The following is a 15374-nucleotide window of genomic DNA, read 5'->3' on the forward strand; positions in this document are numbered from 1 at the left end:
TTTTGTTATCTCAATGAGTACTAAATGAATAATAAGATTGAAAGATATGTATAACAAAATAAGAATATAATTCACCCCTCAAAATAAAAAACGATACACAACGGTATTTTTCTAAACATTTAAATTTACATATATATCTATATATATATAGAAATGATAGTAATAAAGACCAAAGTTTAAGAATATTTACAAAATACAAGTTTGCTAGTATGATATTCATAATTTATATATAACCTTTCATTGCTTCATATATGCAAAACGTGATACAAGTTGTGGGCACAGCTTTAAATAAATTTGTAGCCAAACCATTGTAGAGACCTCGTATCCCTTCCCTTTTCAATATCAATTGAGTCAATTTCCAAGTTGAAGAATTACCATGGATCATATTTACACTTTGAAGATTTGATTTTAATAATTGTAATGGGTACACAGTGGTAGTTGAAACCATTTTACTTATAGAAGTAATGAGAATAGTATCTCCTGTATTCAAATGTTCTTTTGATCTTTGTATTGGATCATAAATTTTCAATCTATTTTGTTTTAAAGTATCATAAATCATAAAATATAGGGCACCTTGAGATACACCTAAGATCGAAGGTGTCAACCCTTTCAATAAAGAACGATAACCTTCCTTTGACACTAAAGAACGAAACGTCCCTTGTATCGAATCATAAGATTTATTGAAAGTATTTTGATTTGTTGACATTATTCTTGTCTTAAGAACCCAAATTGGGTTTGTCACCACCGAGGTGAAAACACCAGCAAGACCACCTGAGACAAGATACATCATTGATGAATCCAAGTTTATTAACTTAGACTCATCTGATCCTGACAACTTCAAGGTATCCTGATTTGAAGTCGATAATAATGTTTTAAAGGCTCTATATGAACCAAAATATAATGACCAAGCAATGGAATTACCAAGGACGTTAATTGTCAAACCTCTATATAAACCTGCAGTAGTCCAATGTCCATTCGCTTTAATACTTTGAAGAACATGTTTGTATTTATTCAATTTTGATACTGCATTAGAAGAATCAGTTGACAATAATTGTAATCTTAATTTAATTAAATCTAAGGGATGCACAATAGTAGAAGTGAGGCAACCTGCCACTAAACCTGAAATGATTTCTTTTTGTAAGATTGAATATGAATATTTTATATTGTTATCATTTTGTTTAGAAGTATCACTCATTATATATATATATATATATATTTGCCTACTGTTTAACTTTTACAAATAATTACTGCAGTAATAATGAAAAATTTATAGCTCATCAACTGAAACTAGTTTTTATATTAGTTAATGGGTGAACAGATGCCCTTGAAAAATTAGTACGTAAAATTTTACTACGAGAGAAAAAACACATTTTATAAAATAAGATGATAAGAAGAACCGAATGCATACATTTCAGAAGATGTTGTTATAGTGGTTTCCTATTGAACTAGTACTTAAACTAGCCCATCAATACGATAACGCAGTATTAATATTCATCATTTGTAAGCAGCAGAAATATAATATATAAAATACTAAATAAAAAATGGACACAGTCAGTTCAGCATATAAACACAGATATCTATATTCCAACTGTTGAAATACACCTTATTCCAAAAGACTGCCTCACAATCATTTCTACCTGATCAATTGTTTGACAATTGATGTCCTATACATATGCACTTATATAAAACATGACTGGTGAAGCAGATCTCTTGCATCAATGGCCAATTCACTCTCTCTTTATATAGATAGCATAATATTTATATATCCTGAAAAAACAACAAGCAGAACGACAACTGCCGTACACAGTGACCAACCCACACACCGAATTCCGCTCGCAATTATTTTCTGTTAGGGCTTTTCACCCACCGGAGAACATCGGAGCGACTTTTCAGACACACCGATGTTTCCCGACACACCTGTCATGTGACACAACATCACTCTGCACGGGCGACCCCCGTCATCTGATGCCCCCGTTAAAATTGACACAGAACTACCCGTACCATTGGGGTGGGGGCAGTGCGTGCCTACCACGACTCCTTCTGAACTGTAAGACCTGGCACTGCGGGCTTTCCGTCTGCAGCCCCCCGTGCACTCACGGACACCCACACACCCACACATTGTATGCATTTTTGATTTATATTTAAATGTGCACACAATCCCCGGAGGCACACCATTTATTGTTGCTCGCTGCTGCTGCTTCCTGTGGTAATCCTGGGGTAATTCGCACGGTGCATTTACCACGGGAGTATCTCTCATACATATATTGGAATTGTATTTTGCAGTGATGTTACATAATATGGAACAAGGGCATTCGCTATACTGCAAACTCAACCCCCCCATTCTTGAATTCAATCTAATTCAATCTAATCTAACTCAGTTTCAGTGAGTATTGCCCATTTATCGAATAACTTGGTTTGTATTTTGCTTTTGGAAAAAGGCCAAGAACTTCTGGTTAAACTCATATAACAAGATATACTTTAGATTTGATATTTTTGAGTCCTTCGTTAACTTATTATCTAAGAAACTCCCTCTCTCTCATATAAGGATATCAGGAATATTTTTAATTATTACCTCAAAGGCTCCCCACACCCCAAAGTATTAGAAATATAGAATGAGTGTGATATCAAAGACTATATCAAACTCAAGTAATAGTACAACAGATCATCCATTATGGTCAGCAGCTCATACACAATCACACTCCAGACTGAATTCTTTCTCACAAGATAAAGATCCTAATGCGTCTGCATCTTTAATATTCGAAAGAAACGTAGAAGACCCGTTGTTTCTTTCTCAAGGTTCTAGACCGGTCTCTAGACCGGTCTCTAGAGCTATATCAAGATCAGTATCAAGGAATGCTTCTAGACCGTTGTCAAGAAAACCTAGTCAAGCTACGATTGCAACTTTATCAAATACAAATAATAATGGAGGCGGTACTGTGACGAATTATACGAGTGCAAACATTATACATAAACCATTACCTACAAAACGTAATTCTTCGTTCTCATTTTCAAGCCCTTCGACAGATTTAAGACGGTATAATACAAACCCTAACAATAACAATAACAATAACAACATCAATAGCGTGACTAGTTCACAGATTAGACGTGTAAATACTGGGAACCCGCAATTATATTCACCCAGTTTCCCAGGAAATACAAGCTTTAATAATAATAACTATAGTAATTATAATGGGGGAACAGGCACTCCAACACAATCAAATGATAATTATTTACATAGTTTAGAGAATTTTGTTCCACCTGCATTGGATGAAAGTTGTTCTATTGTCACAGACGTCAATACCAAATTAGGCGATGTAGATATGATTTATTCAAAGAGACCCTCTACGTTAGGTTTGGATATGGCATTAGGTAGAACTAGATCCTCATCATTTGCTACACCAAGAGCTCAATCGACTCATGATCTGGGTCTTCAATCAAACCCTTCAACTAGACAAACTTCTGATGAATTCCCATCCTCGTCACCTTCTCCACCATCAAGATTATTAAGATTTTATTCGTATGCAGATATGCTTTCTGATGAAAATATACAACAACAGCAACAACAATATCAACAACAAATACAGGGTCAGAATAGTAGTAGCAATTCAACCATGCATCCAAATCAACATAGACCCGATTTATTAAATCATAATTCATATAGTAATGATGACAAATTCGATGATAGGAAAGAGGCTGGATTTGGAACCGAAAGATCTACGGTGCCAAGAATATCTCCATCTCCACCAATGACAGATACTCCATCATCTTTATCAGCTTCATCATTTTTCATTAATCCTTTCACCAGGACGAAAAAAGAGCAACAACAACAACATGAGGCTGATGCAACAAAGAATAAGAAGAACTCATTAAGGAGACATAAAAGTCCCGGTACCTTACAAACATTGAGGTCGAAATTCCATTTACATTCAGATAGTAGTGGTAGTCAAGACGAATGTGATGATAATGAATGCGATGATAATGAATGTGAAAATGGTCCACAATCGAGACAAAAATCCATTAGGGAGAAATCTCCAAAGAGTGTAGGGAATATTGGATTGTCTTCAGGTCCTAATTCTACCAGTACGACAGGATCCGATCCTTTGAAGGAAGATGATTTATATCCAGATGGTGATGTTGCAACAATTTCTGATAAGAATGGTATTGTGAATGATTATAATTATGAAGATTCCGGAGATGAACGATTACAAAAAGAACGTGTTACAGATATTTTAAGAAGAAGAGTCACTGAGACAAAATCCCCAACTACTCAATCATATGGACATGGGTATTTAGATAGAGGTACAGATCGGTCAACAGCTACATCTCCAATAGAACAAAATCAACATTAAAAGTCAAAATAATAAAAAATAGATAAATATTCATTTAATTATATTTAAGTATATAGAACCTTTCTTGTAACAATAAGGGAGAGGATATTATAAAAAAAAAAATAATTCAAACAAGTTAAACAAACTTAAAAAATAAATAAACCAAAGAATTTATCTGGTTGTGGTTGGTTGACTTTGATAAGATGTAAGAATATGAATATATATATATATATTTAATTTTAAAAAACAACTTATGTAAAATTAAATATAATAATAACAATAATATAATAATAATTTTGAAAGATAAATGTAAGTCTCCAAAAATTAACATTTCATAAAAAGTATTTTCCTTTTATTGAATCTTTTACTTCGTTTGAATACCATTAGACACTTTATTTTCAAAAGTTCCAAAATCTTTCATAGCTTGATCATATTCATGTTTAGCTAATTCATAATTTTTCACAGCATTTTCATGAATATTTGAATCTTCATTTTTCTTTGACCACCAAGAACTTTGAGATTCTTTTAAATTCAATTCTGCATCATTTAATTTCTTAATTGCTTCATCTAAATGACCTGAACTTGATTGTTTTAATGTACCCATTTGTTCTTTCAAATCTTGCAATTCTTCACGAGAGAATTCTTGAGCAGATTCACCCCAACCACGTAATCCTTTTGCTGCATTTTCTGCCATCTTTTGCTCTTCAGTGGCATGTTCATCATTAAATGTAAACCAACCATTTTTAGTCAATTTTTTCAATTCATCCAATCTTTTTTGAGCTTGAGATGAACTTTCGTTCTTATCATTCGTTAAATTTAAATTTTCCTCAATTGCTTCTTGTCCTAATTGTTGAGCAGTTTCTCCCCAACCATAAACACTTTGTCCAGCGACAATATCTGGGTCCACATTCTTCTTCAAACCATTATTTGGGGTGATTGCATCAGTGAGTCTATTGAAATTTGCATCTTTATAACTATTAAATTTTTCAGAGGCTTGATCCAATTGAGTTTTCTTTTCTGCCAATTGTTTCTCCAGCTTTTCCACTTGATCGTTGAAACCAGATGTTTCTGCATTCTGTTTAATTTTGTTCATCAAATCTGTATATTTACGATGAACAGTATCATATTCATTAATTGCAACAGCTTTTTGTCTTTCAATATCACCGAAACCACGATTGAAAATCGTCTTTGGAGCATTGACACTGTCGTCAGTGGTGCTAGTCTCTGAAAGTACTGACATGACGTCAGACCCGCGTCTAGCACCCGCAGATGACTCCTGATTAGTGTGTGATCCAGTGAAAGCTGACCAAATAGCAGTAGTATCATCCTTGATACCGTTAGATAAGTTATCGTACCAGTTACCTGTCATAACAAAATATGTGTATGTGTGTATGTATGTCTCTGAGTGTGTATGTGTGTATATATGTGTGTTATAATATTAGAGAGTTATGAATACATGAATTTAATAATAATAATAATAATAGAACAAACAAATAAATAATAAAAAGGATGTTGTTACAAGAACTGTGTTTTAATTTGAATAAAAAATAACAAAAATAGAATGATCAGTTAACTCTCTCTCTCTCTATATATATATGAATTAATCGTTGATAATATGAAAATTTAGTGATCGCATCCCCACCCACACATACACCCCCTTCAGTATTCCCGATTTACAAGAATTATGCATTTTGTTCAAGTTGTTAACATAACCTAAAGAGTAATTCCTTAACTAAGACATGCTAAGCATCAAATAAACCGGAATTTCATTATTCACATTATCAATCTGACCATTAACTGCTCCCAAGTTACCCACTTTATCTCCTTAAACTAAATTATTATAATCTATTCATTATAATTGACAATATCATACTCTCTTAACAACAAATGTAAAATTGATTTTACTATGCAATGATAGAATTATAATACCGTGAATTGACACTAATTACATACGTTAATAACTCAACAACCGCAAATTTAAGGGCTCTCTCCCCTCTCCCCTCTCATTGGGTGTGAGCGTGAATGAGTATCTGTGAGTCTCCCTTAATAAATAACGTAATCAGTTATTTATTATTGTTATGATCGGATGCCCGGAGATTTACGACTAATTGTAATTTTATTTGGCAAAAAAACGAAATGCGTCTCGGAGAAACGGAAAGGCGAGTGAGAGGGTGGGCGAGCGGGGTCGAAGTGACTTTATCATGTGGTACGGAAAGTCTCGTGACCCAAATGGGTGTATGGGTGCATCGCTTGGCACGGCGGGTGTGTATGGGTGTATGAGATTCATTAGACCCATCTCGATTTTTGCAGTTTGCCTCATTGCAAACAGAGTAATAAATATATCATATTGCTTATATACATAAATGTTCAATGCTCAATTAATCAGGTCTCGGTTAGTTGTAGAATTAAGAGCAATTGCAATTCTAGTAAATATTACAAGATCAAATATAATGAAATTATTATCCTTAGAGAATCCATTGATTCCAAGTCAATATGATTTAAATATTGAAATTGATCCGTTAAATACAAAATTTAATGGTATTATAACAATTACTTTAAATAAAAATAAAAATATTATTAATATTAACGAATTTAGTAAATTTAAATTGCATGGTAAAAACTTATCAATTACATCAGCTGTCTTATTAAATGATGATAATACTACTATAAATTTAAAAGTAACACCTGTAATCGATCAGGAACAATTCTTATTTGAATCACATGAATTATTATCGTTAAACGATAATAAATATCGTTTAACGATTGAATATCAAGGAACGATTAATCAAGTAAAGACTCCCAATGATAAGACGCATGGTTTATTTATTTCAAATTTTATGAAAAATGATATAGCTAATAATTATATCTTGGCTACGCATTGTCAACCTTCGTTTGCAAGATTGATTTTCCCTTGTATCGATGAACTTTCAATCAAAACATCTTTCATACTAACAATTAAATCTTTAAGAAGATTTAGTACAGTTTCTGTATCAAAGATAGATTCAATTGTTGAAAATGATGACGAATCTTCTAACATGAAGACAACTGTGTTTGAAAAGACAGAATTGCTACCAACTTCACTGTTTGGATTTGTCATAGGTGACCTAGAAGAAATTCATTTAGATTTACCTTCCACTTCCAAAGATTCAACTAATTTACCAATTACTATATATTCTCCATTAAAAGTCACTCAAGCAACTTATACTTTGGATATTGTTCAAAAATATTTACCATTATTATCAAAATTTTTCAATTGTAAATTTCCATCAAATAAATTGGATTTTGTATTATTACCTTTCTTAAATGATATGGTTATGGAAAATTTTACAATGATCACGGTTCAAATGGATTTCTTATTATTCACTCCTCAAAGCTTAGCTAATACTTCAGTAAGAAATCAAACGATTCAATTAGTCGTTCATGAATTGGTTCATCAATGGATGGGTAATTATATTTCATTCAATTCGTGGGAATATTTACCATTCAATGAATCCTTTGCTACTTTCTTAGCTTATTATTTGATCTCTCAAAATGATTCAGATAATAATGTTTGGGCGACTGATAATTATTTGCAAAATGAATTAGGGATGGCAATGATCCAAGACTCTGATTTACCAACCTCAAAGAGTATTCATGACAGTTATCATCAACGTACCAACTTCACTACCACTACCACTACGGACCTTACTACAAATGACTTGTTTGATCCAATCTCATACCAAAAAGGTATTGCAATGTTAAGAATGCTACAACTTTCAATGGGTGAAGATTTATTCCAAAACGCAATGGCACAGGTGTTCGAGGATAAAGATACGTTTCATAATATCCCAGTAAAACCAATGGACATTTTCCATAAGATGGGTCAAGTATTGAAATCTGAAAATGTTACAAATTTTGTTAGTTCCTGGACTAGATTACCAGGGTTACCTATTGTATCAGTACAGACAGAAATCGATGAAGCTTCAAAATCTTTAAAGTCAACATTGACCCAACATAGATTCTATTCTAGTGAAAACATTGATCCAGAGTTTAATCAGGATACCATTGAAGATACCCCATATCATATTACTTTATTGACTCAATTACCAGGTAAACTCAATGACACAAGGAATACATTGATGACTGATAGATCCTTGAAACTGGATTACCCAGTAACTTTATTAAACTGTAACTCTCAAGGATATTATCGTGTGTCTTACGAGACTCAAGAATGTTACGACGAAATTTGCAAGGAATTGACTCTTGGTAATATTGATGATATCAGTTTGTTCAAAATCTTTCAAGATATTTCATTTTTCCTCGGTAACAAGTTTTTCCAAAAATCAATCCATATTTCTGGTACAATGCAAATCTTGAACCATATCGCTTCCTCACCTAAGGATATCACTTTGAAATCATTAACCCTCTGGAAATCATTATCCGAGGGATTATCTTTATTACAAACCATAGTCCAGGCTGCCGTAGTTCATAACAGAAGAGCCATCATTACAAAGATAACAAAACTTGTCACAAAATTATCTGAAAAAGTGGATGATTGGTCTGTCGAAACACTTTCTCAAGTCCATGATTCTTATGAATTGAGTTCTTTATCTAAGATCATCGCACTAACAAGTACCACAAAACCAACAGAAGAAATTTGCCAGGAATTATTTAAGCACATTAGGCAAGGTCCTAAGGATCTAATTCCTATAGAATTGGTCAGCAGCATCTATATGACTGTCAGTTACCAAATGACATCTATCAAAGATTGGAAGAAATTATTTGAATTGGTAAAGACATCTTCAGGTATTGCATCCCATATTATTGATTTTAACTCTACATCGGAAAATGAGAAGATTATTACTTTACAAAATTTAGCCATCACTAATTTAGGATTTGTCACAACAGAAGAATTAATTACTAGATTGTTAAATTTCATTGATACAAACATTGCAGCTGGAGGAATTGAAAATGCATTCATTGGTGCCAATTACAATGCACAAGTGATTATAAACAAGAAGGATAACACTAAAGTTCGTGATGCAGTTTGGAAATGGTTCAAATTACATTATTCTGGATGGAAGAGAAACCTAACTAAAAATGGGGCCAGCGATGGACGCGGTGAAGAGAAACTAGAGAAGATCACATTCATGGTCTTACAAATGTTTGTTGAATCATCAAAACTGATTGAAAAATACGAAAAATTTGAAGAAATCAAACCCGTCTGGGAAACATTGCAACGTGAAGATCGTTCTAATTGTACTATAATTTCTGGTTTCTCTAAATAGAATTTACAAAAGAAGAATAAATAACATTAGAGAACGTGATATATGCAACAATATATATATAGATATAAAACCTCACTAAAAATAAGCAAGCCTTCTAAACATATAAGTTTACTCACACAAAATTGTATATTTCTTCCCACCCATGTTAGTATGCAACTAAAGGAGAGTAGCCACGTTGTTATTGTTTTGATCCGACCTTCCTAACTCCATGCACTTTAATATACATATATTTTAATGTATATTCACTTGTATCGCGAAACAACGCGAACTAGCTTCACACATGTAGAAAACTTGTTGATATAATATTAATATATATATTTAAATGAACGTTAAAGAGGGAGATCGAGAATTTAAAGGGAGACACTTAACCATCTCGAAAAATAAACACACACAAAAAGGATTATCTTACGTCTTGATAACCTAATATTTTAGTACTGTTATTAATCGACAAACAAAAATGGATAGAATAAAAGAAAAAATTGCTACGTACAAGGCAGAAGCCGAGTCATGGCAAGATAAATACGATGAGTTGAATAATAAGTTAAAAGAACTTGAACAAGATAATACTGAAAAGGAAAACTCGATTAAATCATTAAATGCGAAGAATCAACAATTGGATACTCAAGTAGAGAAATTGGAAGGAGAATTAGTTGAATTGAAACAAAGTTTGAAAGATTCCACTACTTTACAAGCCCATAATGAATCATTTAATAGAAAAAATGAAGAATTAGAAACAAATTTAGATGAGACTGATACCAAACTAAAAGAAACTCAAGAGATATTGAGGGAAACAGATTTAAATGCAGAGAAATTACAAAGAAAAGTAATGGCGTTGGAACAAGAGCATGATTTAACGGAACAGAAAAACGAAGAATTAACCATTAAATATAATGCAGCTAAGAAAGAATTAGATGAAATTGCAGCATCGTTGGAAAATTTATAAGTAAGAACGGCGTCATGAAAAACCGTATGAATATGACATTTAAACACATATCTCCTTCGGTTTTATTAAAACTAAAGCAATCAAGATATATTGGTGTACAACAGGATAACAAACTGTCGGAAACTAGACAGTCATATTGTTATTATCTGATATTGTTTCTACTGTCATCATTTATCATAGCAATCTCTTATGTTTATATAGTCTATTCATAAATACCAAATCATAATCATTTAAAATTTTGTGAGAAATAATGAAAACAAAGAAACAAATTCAATCTTTATGTGGTAATTTATTTAAACAACTTTTTCCAGATTTATTTTGTAAAAATAATTGACAGTTTTCTTACCTTCGTATTATCATTATTCATCTTGTTAAAAATGTCGTCATTTTGGCAAAATTTATGTCGGAGTCTCTTCAATAATAATATTGTTACAAATTAAAGACGAAAATCGTCCAATATAATATATAAACAACATTTCTTTGCCTAGAAGAAAAGAACCCAATGAACAAATGGATAAAGAAATGGCTTCAAGTGTACTTGAAGTGTTTCATAAACCTTATATTATACTATAGAAATGTGTATCCTAAGACGACCTTTGACCTAACAACATTCCAAGGATTCAATTTACCACAACATTTACCTATAAATAGAAATGATACACTACAAAACTACATAGAGGAACTAATATCTGATATAATTGGTAAGTTGAACCATATTTATAGAGTAGGAATTTGTATTATGAATATTAAAAATGATTATTGTATTGAAAAATATGTATTAGACTTTGGGGAATTTAAACATTATACAGATAAAAGTGAAGAGGAGAATAGCACTTCGTTACTTCGTGAAACAGACGTATTTGACGAATTCAGATCGAGTTTGAATAGTCTACAATCAAAATTAGAGAAAATGGATAGTATTAAAGATGAATATGTCACTTTTGAAGTAGTAATAAATACTTTGGAAATGAATTTAGGTCATGGTGTAGTTGATACTATCACAAACGAAGAAGTTGATCAGACATTACAATTCGAAAGAGATACTAATTGGACTAAAATGAAAGAAGATGATAATCTACCAAATTTAAGACCTAAAGAGTTATCGATGTTAGAGGACGATGGTATTATTGTAAGTCAGCCGGAACATCTTTCTCAATTTCAGAAACCAAAGATTAGAATTACATCCTTGATTGGTTGTGACATAAACCCTTTTATCATCCATAATTATATAGAAAGATTAATCTTTCATGATGGATCATCTGAAAGTGCTTATGTAGACCAATCTATTGTGTCTTCACTTTAGAGATATACATCTATTATTTGAATTTTTATTATATTAAATATTATTAAAATGTGTTTTTTTGGAATAAAAAACTGTTAATTATACAAATAAAAGTAAGTTATGTAATAAAGAATGTTGTCTCATTTTACTTTTTTTAAATTAGTCCTTGGGGTTACTTTTATTAACCTTGAATAAAAGCATGCAATTCTAGATGTTGATCAAATCATCTCAGGTTCCTGTCCTTCAATACTATTTGCTTGACCGACGTTAATCTTACCTTCACTTGTAAGGTTAACGAATCTTTTTTTACTGGGTCTCCTATTTGGTTCGTTACTATGAACCCATTTGTAATCATCTCCATTTTTCATCGGTATGAAATCATCATTAGAAGAATTTGATCCAGCACTAGATAATTTGGAAGTATGTGTACCTGTTACTGTATCAGAAGCATCTTTACTATAAATATGCTCAGTCAAAGGGGATAGCGTATTTCTATTTGTAACTACCGGAACAGTTGTACCAAAAACTGAATCTCTTAGACCCAATGAGGATTTTCTTGGATCTTTCTTCATTGGTTCATCCTCTTTGATCTCTGTATTGAACAAATCTGCTGTGGTGACTGTATTCAGTGATAGTGTACTTTGCCTGTTATCACCTCCAACACCAGTAGAATTATATCTCCATGATTTTGTGTTTGCAGGCTCAGCGTCCATATAAAATGATGATGTTCTATCATACGGATTGAAAAATGCAGATTTCTTATTGCTTGTCGTGTTTTGATTATTTGACAACAGATTTTCTCTGCTTTGTGACTCAAATACATCTGAAAAGACATTTTCGCTTGAAGATAATTCGTTTGATGGGTGATGACCCATTTTTTCTTCTCTTATAGTTGAAAAATCCGAACCAGATTGCGACTCTTCATCATCACCAACAAAAGGATTATGCATAGCAGTTATGGTATCTGGTGATTTTGTATCTGATCCTCCTGATGGACCTGTAGATTTTTCAACATCATTACTAGAGTTTTCTACATCCTTACCATTCGATCTTCTACGTCTCCACAAGATTAATAGAAGAATGATAAAGGAACCAACCACAACTACAGGGATTACAACACCACATGCAATTGCAACAGTCTTTTTATTGCTCGAATGCGTTTTATGTTGGGTTGTAACTGGAGCTGACGTAGCACTATTTGTAGCTGACGTAGATGTTATGGAAGATGTTATACTGTGTGAGGTAGATGAACTTTTAGAAATACTTGAGGTAGAAGATGAAGAAAATGAAGTTGTAGTAGTATTAGTATAATTATGATGTGTGGAATTTTGTAAAATTTTAGACATCCCTATTATTTGGAAGTCCAACTCTTGAGACTGTGCTTCGTATTCCGCTTTAACACCTATATTCAAAGATTGAAAACTATTTGGAACGTTACCATACAATGTCAAGTTTGATGATTGAAAATTCAACCAATCATGGGACTGAGATGTATTTGGATAGATTATCGAAACTGTAGTATTATCATAAGAAGTGAATTGGGAAGGTAAGAAACTATATTGGAAGTATTCACCACGAGTGGCATTGATATTTGGTAGGGAGTTTGTAGCAAATAAATCTTTTGTTGATAAAACTTCGAAATTTAAATAAACAACATCTCCGTAATCATCGTAAATTGCAACTGAAAAAGTACCACCTCTTGTTTGATTATCTAAGCTACCCGTCAAAGTATCATTATTTAGAGTCACCCATGATGGACTATTATCTTGTAAAACGATACTTTTCAAATTGGTAGATGTGATGACATTATTATCAAAATATACATAATTCAAGGGTAACGCATAACTGAAAGACCCAGAATCAGTGACATTGATAAGAATTGTGTTTTGAACAGATGTCGTTAACTGATGAGCACCAATGACTAATTGGAACGGAATTTGAACACCCATATACCCATTAATATCTGTTGCAATCAAAGTAAATTGAAAGAATGCCTCTGGAGCAATTGCTGAATTAACCGTTGGGGCGGTACCACTAAATTTTAAAGTATTAGAATCAAAGAACAACCAACTTGGTAATGGTGCATTATACTCCGCAGAACGACCATAAAACGATGTAATCGATCCGTCATTTGTGAATGATGATCTATCGAAAGTAACGTTAAAGATTTCATTTGGTGTCAATATTAAAGCATCTTTACCATTTGTATTACCGTAATTTTTCAATAGGGCTAATAAATTGAAATTACTAGCTACCGATATACTCGAGGTTAAAGTAGCCACCAGGGTATAGGTTTCGTTTAACGAGGAATTATCTGAAGTGTCTGTCCCCTGTAGAATAAAATTGAAATATTGAATGTTATTAGTGACATCCTCGACAAATGAGGATGGCGGAGTACCTGAAAAAGTACGTGAATTCGAATCAAATGTTAACCAAGTTGGTAGATCATAAGCGTTATATGTGATTTGTGCAGTTTTATCCACACTTGATTTATAAGTATCGTTAGATATCACGAAGGCGAATTCTTCGTTAACTCTAGCAACAGGAGGTAATTGTTTACTCACAGGATATGCTTCGTAAGGTGCACAATGCACAACCGATATAAACCATTGTTGGAATAATAACCACACAACTATGTACACAGACGTGGTTGTGAGGCTTATCATCTTTTATTTTTATTTTTGTTTAAATAATCTAATAAATAAATAGTTGAGGTTCTTGTTCTTGTTCGTGTTATCTTATTTGGGATATATGATTATTGAATAGTGAAAAATATATGTTTGGATCGTTAATTATATTAAACAAACCAAGTCTATAACTTAAAATAATCCTTGGTAAATTAAAAAATACTATTTCAAGAGACATTAAATTTTGATAATTCAAGACATTATGTCAAGTACCTCTTTGCTTTTATTTAATTCCTAAGAGAACCATATCAATGTTTTCTTTTTAATGTTACTCTAATAATAAAACATCGAAACTTATTTCTAATTTAAAATAAAATGCAACATTAAGAAAATGTTCAGACATCCCCAGACAGAAAGATGACTTTAGCCTTATTATTGTAAGATGCGAAATGTTTGTCCCAATTGGGAAACTTAATTTGATGAACAATCTGTCCAGATTAGTTATATTTGCATAAAGTCAGAGGGACCTCGATCCATGATGTAAAATGTTATATTCTAAACGGGCATCAAAAAACGAAACAACTAAAAGCTTGTCGAGATTAATGTTCTGAGATCTTGTCTTCCTAGAATGAAGTACAGAAGGTCTTGAATTATCTACCTCAACTGATAGCACGCCAAATGTTCACCGTGAAAGAGCGTTTCCCTTCTTTGACATTTTCATCATTATGAAGTCAATCCTTTTCTGTTGGGATTTCAGCAAGTTAACGCGACGCCAAATGTCTCGTGCAGTTGTCTCTCTGGGAAACCACGAAAAATTAGTTTTGATCAAGTTTTTCATATTTTTTTCGTGTGTTTGTGTGTTCCTCTCTATTTTCACCAAATAATTAGCTGTTTCACACACGTAAAGAGAAAGCAGACAGCCAAAAG

The 15374-nt window shown here is 32.5% G+C and overlaps 8 protein-coding genes across 8 annotated transcripts; 4 read left to right on the plus strand and 4 right to left on the minus strand.

Moving 5' to 3' along the window:
* Nucleotides 1-223: 223 nt before the first annotated feature.
* FLX1 (flavin adenine dinucleotide transporter FLX1) lies at nt 224-1195 on the minus strand (the record flags this gene model as incomplete). The annotated part of the gene is made up of 1 exon (XM_041549356.1): nt 224-1195. One exon carries the CDS (start codon nt 1193-1195, stop codon nt 224-226), a length of 972 nt encoding a protein of 323 aa, XP_041405290.1.
* A 654-nt stretch (nt 1196-1849) lies between these two features.
* On the minus strand, nt 1850-2341 carry KABA2_02S15202 (uncharacterized protein; the record flags this gene model as incomplete). The annotated part of the gene is made up of 1 exon (XM_041549357.1): nt 1850-2341. One exon carries the CDS (start codon nt 2339-2341, stop codon nt 1850-1852), a length of 492 nt encoding a protein of 163 aa, XP_041405291.1.
* A 271-nt stretch (nt 2342-2612) lies between these two features.
* Nucleotides 2613-4349, plus strand: VHS2 (Vhs2p; the record flags this gene model as incomplete). Its single annotated transcript, XM_041549358.1, has 1 exon — nt 2613-4349. One exon carries the CDS (start codon nt 2613-2615, stop codon nt 4347-4349), a length of 1737 nt encoding a protein of 578 aa, XP_041405292.1.
* A 343-nt stretch (nt 4350-4692) lies between these two features.
* Nucleotides 4693-5697, minus strand: OM45 (Om45p; the record flags this gene model as incomplete). The annotated part of the gene is made up of 1 exon (XM_041549359.1): nt 4693-5697. One exon carries the CDS (start codon nt 5695-5697, stop codon nt 4693-4695), a length of 1005 nt encoding a protein of 334 aa, XP_041405293.1.
* A 994-nt stretch (nt 5698-6691) lies between these two features.
* TMA108 (Tma108p) lies at nt 6692-9595 on the plus strand (the record flags this gene model as incomplete). The annotated part of the gene is made up of 1 exon (XM_041549360.1): nt 6692-9595. The coding sequence occupies one exon, from the start codon at nt 6692-6694 to the stop codon at nt 9593-9595; it is 2904 nt and encodes a 967-aa protein (XP_041405294.1).
* A 457-nt stretch (nt 9596-10052) lies between these two features.
* On the plus strand, nt 10053-10538 carry TPM2 (tropomyosin TPM2; the record flags this gene model as incomplete). Its single annotated transcript, XM_041549361.1, has 1 exon — nt 10053-10538. The coding sequence occupies one exon, from the start codon at nt 10053-10055 to the stop codon at nt 10536-10538; it is 486 nt and encodes a 161-aa protein (XP_041405295.1).
* Nucleotides 10539-11040: 502 nt separating this feature from the next.
* Nucleotides 11041-11841, plus strand: REV7 (Rev7p; the record flags this gene model as incomplete). Its single annotated transcript, XM_041549362.1, has 1 exon — nt 11041-11841. The coding sequence occupies one exon, from the start codon at nt 11041-11043 to the stop codon at nt 11839-11841; it is 801 nt and encodes a 266-aa protein (XP_041405296.1).
* Nucleotides 11842-12038: 197 nt separating this feature from the next.
* Nucleotides 12039-14486, minus strand: AXL2 (Axl2p; the record flags this gene model as incomplete). The annotated part of the gene is made up of 1 exon (XM_041549363.1): nt 12039-14486. One exon carries the CDS (start codon nt 14484-14486, stop codon nt 12039-12041), a length of 2448 nt encoding a protein of 815 aa, XP_041405297.1.
* Nucleotides 14487-15374: the final 888 nt, after the last annotated feature.

Source organism: Maudiozyma barnettii, assembly GCF_903064755.1.
Source record: "Maudiozyma barnettii strain CLIB 1767 genome assembly, contig: KABA2_02, whole genome shotgun sequence".
Lineage (NCBI taxonomy): Eukaryota > Fungi > Ascomycota > Saccharomycetes > Saccharomycetales > Saccharomycetaceae > Maudiozyma > Maudiozyma barnettii.